Source organism: Stylophora pistillata, chromosome 13 (genome assembly GCF_964205215.1).
Source record: "Stylophora pistillata chromosome 13, jaStyPist1.2, whole genome shotgun sequence".
Taxonomy (NCBI): domain Eukaryota; kingdom Metazoa; phylum Cnidaria; class Anthozoa; order Scleractinia; family Pocilloporidae; genus Stylophora; species Stylophora pistillata.
Window position 1 is genome coordinate 11,333,288 of NC_142531.1, and position 8,617 is coordinate 11,341,904.

Below are 8,617 nucleotides of genomic sequence, written 5' to 3' on the forward strand. Positions count from 1 at the left end.
CTCCTCTGGGAGTGAAATAGGCTGAGTTACATGTAACAGTTACCTGAACGACTACAGGGAATGGGCAAATCCTACATTGTACAGCCTGAAGTTGAGAATTAGCACGGAATGGATCAAGAGTGCTGAAGACTGACAAGTAAAGACAACAATAACATCAACAAATGAAAGACAGCAAATCAGATGGTCATACATAACAAGAATGCCATGGTTTCTAAGAAGCATATTCTATAATACTGGTTAAGTTAATGAGCTCTTCTTTACATTAGGATAAAGGGGAGCAAGTTTCCAAGGAAACTGTGGCACTGAATTAGTGGGGGTACAAGAAGGTAATTTAGTTTTATCAACTGGGTTGATAATTTAAATTGGCCACTACTGTAAAGAGTTTGTTAAGTCAATGTTCAAGCATCGGGCCTTAAGCTTCATCAGAGCAAAGGATAAAGAGCTAATGCTTGAAAAGTCTGCTTTAGAAACTTACTATTTTTACAGCTTTCTATCAGGGAACCTCTTTTTTGTTTGTGTTTACTTCTTTTGTCGCTCGAACCAGTTAATTAGCAGTAAATTACACTTAATAAATTAGAAGTGCAACTTATTGTATCATTTTTTATATTGCAAGAAGTCCTCTGGAAAATGAAGAATTCATTGACAATAATGCCATTGAATATAAGGTGACTTACTTTTTTTCTCAAGATCCACTAATGTGTCCATGTAATCAAAGATATCCACTGCCAACTCAAAACTACAGGTAAAGGTAAACAGTTGGGAGTTATTCAAATTATAGTCACTCTACTAAATAAATGACCATTTCTGATTCGGATCACACAGATAAAATCTGTTCTGCATCCTTGTGGCCAGCAGAACAACAGAGCTCATTAATCCAGTCTGTGTACAATCAGAGCACCACGAGTACTGCCACTCCATCTTAATTGCTGGTTAAACCACCCTTCCCTTCCCCCCCCCCCCTGCTCCTCTCCCACCCAATGCTTCATCATGTTTTCCAAACAGTTTACAAGTACCCATTCATACTGCAAGGTAGAATAAGTTACACTTTCTTGGCTACAAACAGCATCACCATTAGTTGATGCATCATGTATGAAGAGTTCGCATTTATGTGAAGAATAACAGTGCTGTTTGTACCACTCTAAATCATTCAATGTTGGCTAAAAGTTCATGGAATCACAATACAACATTGTTTGGGGGGGGGGAAGGAGGCAAATAGGTTATTAAATAAATAAGCAAGGGCAAAAGAGATAAAACTGAAGAAATAGGGGGTTGAAAAGATCAAAGTATCAACAGTTTTGTCGCTGACATAGGAGCCCAACAGAAAGAACCCACCAGGACTCAAACCCAAGCCTTTTAACTGGGAGTCAGGAGTACCAACCCCTCCCCAAATGCCTCTCTCATAATGCAGTGTTGAACAAAATCTTTCATGAAGAATCCAATATTATTAATATGTACTTACTAAGCATTTACATCAGTTCCAGCATAGACTAGTGGTCCACCCTCACTATTTCGAAGTGTACCAGGAACAGCTTCATTCTAAAAAGATGTAATCGCATAATTGTAATTCAGTAAATTGTGGCTGTGTTACAAAGCAATCCTACAATAAAACTACAAAAAAAAAAGATTTGGCTGAGAGCAGCCTCAAAATTTCAAATGAGCATGTACCAGTATGTAGAATATAATTATGTATATTTGGTGGACCACTTCCCTCAATGGGGCTTTACAGGGCCAATACAAACAAATTGGGAACAAACATTGTGAATAAACATAGAGTTGAAAATCCCAACTAGCAGGAGACAGACCAGTTGGCTACATACAAAGTGCAGTCAAGGAGTTGAACTTATGACAATGGAGAACAAATCTGAGAAGAAAGGGCTTGAACTTGGGACCACCACATTACAAGCTCAGCACCCCAAACACTTTGCCAAAACTAACAAAGGTGCACAAATGCACTGCCACACTAAACATGTACCAACAGGACCAAATAAAAAAATAACAAATCTCCTAATGTCACACACAACTGAACAAACTACTTTTTGACTCTGTGTGAAAATAATAACAATATTTATAAAAAGATAAGGCTTAACCTTCTGATGGAACTCCAGTTTTGCTATCAAGATTGCAAGGTAACTGTGAATTAACCAGCCATATCCACCCTTTGTTGAATGTTTCTGTGCAAGAAATTCGTAACTTAGACATTTTCTATTAATTTTAATTAGTATCAAGTCACACTAACTTGAGGATGTATTTTTATATTATTATCTTTTAGCACCTTTTAACTGTTGTGAAACTTTGATAAGTTAATAAAAAAAAATAACTTATTAAGTATTGTTGTGAAGACAATTGATTCTAAGTAAATAATTATTCAAGTTCAATTCATCAAAATTTAAACATTGAGACTTGACTGGTCAAATAACCATAAAAATTTTACAGAACCCAAATTAAGCAGACACAGACCACAGAAAGCCTCTGCCAGTTTTTCTTCCCCTGTGTTTTGAAAACAGAACAATTATGAACCCTTAACACCCTAGCTACCATCAGTGAGCATATTCTCCATACTGTTCTCCATACCGCCTCCTGGTTAGCTCAATGGATAGAGTGCTGGACTGTTGTGCGAGAGGTCGAGGGTTCGAGCCCCGGCCGGACCAACACTCAGGGTCTTAAAATAATTGAGAAGAATATGCTACCTATCTATAACATCAAGAAATGATTAGATATTCTAGTCTTCTCGGATAGGGACAGATAAATGGAGGTCCCATCTCCTTCAGGGTTAGGGGCAGGAGAATTTAATTTAGTTAACTTCCCATGCACAAGATTACTGTGTGATGGATGTCATCCCCTGGGGTGGGATGGGTGGGTAACAGGACCCCCGTTGATACCAGTGTTTACTACACTCTAGGGGCTATCCTGTATAAATATAGATGTCTACTTCTACTTCTCCAAACATTTGCTATTATGGCATTGACATGACCTTAAAGTTTGATTCAGCAGCGAAACTGTAAGGAAAAATACAGTTAACAGAGGGCGCTACACTAACGGTAGCCTACTAGCCACAGACTAGTAGAAATTCGGTTTTGGCCAGTGGTTTTCAATTTCCACTAGCCAGTTTAGCTAGTGAACAGACTGAAATTGTCATAACCTCTAAAAACATCCAAGATGTCACTGGCCATTTGGCTATTAAGTTGAAAAGTTAGTGTCGAGCCCTGAATTAATGCGTCTCTCTTAGGAATGACATGGTTAAGCAAACATTAGCAAGTCCCAGGGCACTAACTTGAGGCAGGATCTGTGCCTGTTTTCAAAAGGATTATGTTGCAGAGAGTTTAGAGTAAACTGCACCTGGTTAATGTTGATTTAACTCACAATAGCAATAAAAACCGAAATTTACACACAAAAAATGTTTGATCCTTTTTATGATTGCAACTGTTCTTTCAACACTTTTTCATTGAATTGCAAAATTAAACCCGAGTAAGCTGTCATGAAAATTGTTAACAATAGTACCCAGAAATCTCTCATGTCCTTCAACATCTGCTTGTATTTAAGGGATTCCTTTAAAGCCTGTGCACAAAAAAATTAATGTATAATAAAAATTGTGATCTTGAAATCTTACAAGCAAGGGCATAAATACAAGGGGGGTTGTGGAGACACAGAATTTCTCTTTGAGCATTTAAATTAACACATGAACAAATGATTCTTGATGAGCCACACTTTCAAGTAGACAATTATCAAACAATGTTAAATTATTACACTTGTAAAACATGGCAGTTTAAGATAATGAATATTAAATTCTATGTCTCACAGCGTAGAGTCAGGTTAATCAATTGCATATTGATCACAGTGTTTTCACCACTATACTGATAGAATTCTTCAGGTAACAAAGTCAAATTGTTGCCATCCGTACATTTGATAGCCTGCAAAGCCACAATGAACAACAACATTTTCTATAACTTGGAAGTTTAAGTAATAAATACACAAGCTATTTATATCAATGACCCATCTTGTAACAAGTACACAAGTCTGTATGATACTTACATTTGGGTGTCCTTCTCTTAATAATTTGTGTATAAGCAGCATTGCCTTCCAACACATAATAACTTGGGATGGGAGGGGCATCCGCCCCAATGAGTTCCAAAAAATAGAGGCTCCTTTCTCATGCCATGTTCCAATAATTGCACATGTGAAAGGTTAAGAAATTCATTACACTTTCCTGGTCCAGGGCATAGAAGAGATGGATACCCCCCTTCCCTGCTGAGGATCAATTACTATCCAGTGGTGTGGTGAAGTGGTACACTTATCCAACCAATTCAACCGGTGGATGGAGTTTCATATTTAGACGAGTGGTGTATTAGTTACAGCAGCTGTCTGTACAGGTTTGTAAAATGAGGAACATGAAATCCATTTTATGCTACAAACTCTGTTTGCCCTAAATCCATCTTTTCATTTACATCCCACAACATGATAATTTACAGACTACATATTTATAGTAGTGTAATAAGTGCACTTGGGCCATATATCTCAGCAGAAAAAATTTGGTCATAACTGATAGTACAGAGCTTGAACTCAGTTAGTAAGAGGTATATATTAACCCTTTACATCTACATAATCAGTGTACATACTCTCCATACTGTTCTCTAAACATTTCCTAAGCTGTTGAAAAGGAGAATTTATTTAACAATCAAGAGCTTCCTTAGTTGATCATTTCCTTTATAATCTCACAACCCTAATGTGTGATTCAGGGGTGATGTTGTAGGGAGAAATTATATTCTTGTCACTTGTAGAGGTTAAAGGGTTAACCATTTATTATGGTCCAAATAATTCTCTTTGATCTAAACTTCATCATTTTTCATGAAAAGGATATTTCTGATGTGTTTCTCTTTGACTGCCGATTCAACATTGTTGACAGCTTTTCCTATAGCTTCTTGCTGCACAGGCAAATGAAGCAAAATAAAAAATTATGAAAACTTGGAAACTAGTTACCGAGTAAGTTATTAAACCAGTAACCAGGGAGTCTTTTTAACTTAGTTTAATACATACAATGAATACATATGAAGTTCATATACTTTGAACTGCGGTATTAAATACATATGATGCACGATCCTTCGCAGTAGATAGCGCTATTTATGCAATAGTGAAAATCAGACCTGAAAAAAATCAGACCTGTATGGGATTCGAACCACTGACCTCTGGATACTAGTGCAGCGCTCTACCAATTGAGCTAACAAGCCAACTGGAAGCAGGCCGTTAAGTTGATTCGTAATAAACCCGTGATGATAAATCAGTTACAATGAATATATATGAAGTTCGTATAATTATTTTGAACTGCGGTATAAATACGTATGATGCACGATCCTTCGCAGTAGATAGCGCTATTTATGCAATAGCGAAAATCAGACCTGAAAAAAATCAGGCCTGTACGGGATTCGAATCACTGACCTATCTACTGCGAAGGATCGCGCATCATATGTATTTAATACCGCAGTTCAAAATATATGAACTTCATATATATTCATTGTATCTGATTTATCATCACGGGTTTATTACGAATCAACTTAACGGCCTGCTCCCAGTTGGCTTGTTAGCTCAATTGGTAGAGCGCTGCACTAGTATCGCAGAGGTCAGTGGTTCGAATCCCATACAGGCCTGATTTTTTTCAGGTCTGATTTTCGCTATTGCATAAATAGCGCTATCTACTGCGAAGGATCGTGCATCATACGTATTTGATACCGCAGTTCAAAATAAATGAACTTCATATATATTCATTGTATCTGATTTATAATAATAATAATAATAATAATAATAATTTTATTTATATAGCGCTAAAATCCAATAATTGTCCAAAGCGCTACCTAATTACAATATAAAATATAAAAATACATAATATAAAATATCTACAATACACAATATAATTCAAATATAGCCTAAGTTATCTACTATATAAATCAAAAACATCTCAAAACAAAACGAATCTCATAAACTATATGCTAACTTAAATAAAAAAGTTTTAAGGGATTGCTTAAAAGTTGCCACTGAAGCACATTTCCTAATCTCTAGAGGTAAATCGTTCCACAATTTAGGTCCTGCAATAGAGAAAGCTCTGTCTCCATATGTTTTCAATCTGCTTCTTGGAACCACTAAATATTCTTTACATGAAGAACGCAATGACCTAGAGTATGTTTTAAAATTCAAAAGGTCAGAAATATAGGAAGGTGCAAGGCCATGAAGGGCCTTGTATACCAATAAAAGGACTTTAAAAGTTATTCTAAACTCAACTGGTAACCAATGAAGATTAATTAAAATAGGAGATATATGAACATGCCTCGGTGTCAATGTGACAACACGAGCTGCAGCATTCTGAACTGCCTGTAGTCTAGCTAACAGATACTTAGGAAGGCCATGTAATAAGGAATTACAGTGATCAATTTTCGAACTAATAAATGCATGGACTAAGATTTTACATGTATCTTGGCTTAAGTACTTGCGGATTTTAGCAATATTTCTCAAATGATAGAATGATGATTTACAAATGTTCTTAATGTGCTCCTCAAAACTAAATATGCTATCAACCTGAACCCCTAAATTACGAACAGAGTCACGAGGTGCAATGCACTCAGAACCAACAGTAATGTGACCGATGTCAGGCATGGGATGGTATCTGGAACTGATGACTACAATTTATCATCACAGGTTTATTACGAATCAACTTAACGGCCTGCTCCCAGTTGGCTTGTTAGCTCAATTGGTAGAGCGCTGCACTAGTATCACAGAGGTCAGTGGTTTGAATCCCATACAGGCCTGATTTTTTTCAGGTCTGATTTTCGTTATTGCATAAATAGCGCTATCTACTGCAAAGGATCCTGCATCATATGTATTAGTTTAATACATGATACTTTGGTTTTGTCAACTGGGTTGATAATATCATTTGGCCACCCTAAAAAGTATCTAAGGCTGATATTTTGGGTGTTGGTCTCACATCAGAACAAACAGAAGAATTCTGGATTAGGTGTGATCTATGTAAAGAAAGGTGGACTGGCACTGTTGGTGAGGACATGTTAACATGAAAAATAATCTAACATGAATAAATTATTGGATTAAAAGCTTCTTTGAAACTGTGGAAATTAAGGCTGGCAATCTTAAAGACTATTTTGGTTCCAGAGTTCTAGAAAGCCAGAAAAGTCTAGAAAAAAATTTATATTTCAAAGCTGCCCTCTTAATCCCCATGGTATCAAGAAAACTTTTCATTCAACTAAAATATCCCTTAATCTGGTGACTTAAGTCATAAGAAGCGTTAATTCTTATTTGACATCATCTCATCAAGTAAATGAAAAAAGCATTAAGGAAGGAGATTTTTTCAGAGTTTTGGCAAGATACCAGAAACATGTAGCTACAAATCTGCAAATAAATTGGTGCCTGTTTGACTGAGTCAGGGGCTATATATACATATTAAAAGTGTGAGTTTTTTTTTTAGCTTTCCATACTGTGACAACTAAAAATTGTATTTTATCCTTTGGAAAGTGCTTGTCATGAACGATTTTTTCTGCATGTTACTAATAGCGCGTGATTATCTCACTCTCTCGTGTTTAATGTGCTCGAGTTGTTTCTTTATGCCCTCATTCAAAGGTGATGATAGCACTTATGTTTACAAATCTGAAAGGAACTTGACAGCTCTTACAAACGTCGCTCTCACTTAACCCTCACGTCAATGTCGTGCGTCAATTCTGTTGACTGTTCAGTCCGCTGTGAACATATAGCGTACCAAATATATATAAAAAAAAAAAACAGTTGTTGCCATGTGCAATATTTGAATCACGCTGAAAATGTTACAATGTAAACCCGTCATTTTACTAAAAATAACTTTCCAAAGCAAATCATTCATTCGGCATTGTTATTGAACGAGGCTGATTTGCGAATGACTGGCTCGAATCTCGCAAATGAAACTTTTCAAGTAAAATGTGTAATGAAATGGCTAAAAAACCATAAAAGATTTCTCAAATCATAAATCAGTATTTCACTACACTAACGTGCCACCCAAATAGAATCACGTTCGATAATTGCCGATAATCAACCAATATTTTCTTTCGAGCTGAGAGTTTACCTGGTCTCTTTCGAGTTTCTCTCGTTCTTGAGTTAAGCTTGGCTTCTTACTCAGTCCAAGTGCTGGGGCGCTCATGATTTACCCAACTAACATGTCAAACAAAAGATCAATTCACGTAAAGGCACGTTTTCAAGCACTGAAAACTTTCAAAATATAAGCATCGAGATATCTCGTTCGCAGAAGTCAACTTGGCCGCCAATTTCTTGGAACGGTCAGGGCACTGGAAACGAAATAGGTTGGTGCTTGGTGAAATGTATGCAAATATTACCATGTATTCCCAAATGTTCCTATGTATTGATACATGTATGAAGGATTTCACCAAGTACCTACAACGAAATAACTCTTTTCCAGGACACCCTGTCGAACGCATTTAATCCTCTCTAACTGCCTGACATTTCCTTGAAAATTAGTTACGAGAATTTGGTCTTAGGTTCAGATAAGAACTTCTACCTGATAAGTTTAGGTATTTTCATGACCTGTTTGTTGTATAATGTATGGATATCACAGGGAAACGTTACATGTTTTAAA

General features: G+C 36.5%; 1 protein-coding gene across 4 annotated transcripts in view; it reads right to left on the bottom strand.

The window, feature by feature from the left end:
• Positions 1–8,297, bottom strand: part of LOC111322173 (huntingtin-interacting protein 1-like) — a 30,904-nt gene extending 22,607 nt beyond the window's left edge. For 3 of the 4 annotated variants that reach the window (XM_022925237.2, XM_022925235.2, XM_088743282.1), the window contains exons 1-8: positions 8,090–8,297; positions 4,856–4,919; positions 4,030–4,172; positions 3,499–3,555; positions 2,088–2,171; positions 1,460–1,536; positions 675–736; positions 44–129 (exon numbers count right to left, since the gene is read on the bottom strand). In XM_022925237.2, the coding sequence (XP_022780972.2) occupies positions 44–129; positions 675–736; positions 1,460–1,536; positions 2,088–2,171; positions 3,499–3,555; positions 4,030–4,172; positions 4,856–4,919; positions 8,090–8,164 (648 nt within the window). In that variant the 5' untranslated portion in view covers positions 8,165–8,297. The remainder of the gene's footprint in view (positions 1–43; positions 130–674; positions 737–1,459; positions 1,537–2,087; positions 2,172–3,498; positions 3,556–4,029; positions 4,173–4,855; positions 4,920–8,089) is intronic. The other variant, XM_022925234.2, reaches the window with a different exon arrangement.
• Between the last annotated feature and the right edge of the window lie 320 nt (positions 8,298–8,617).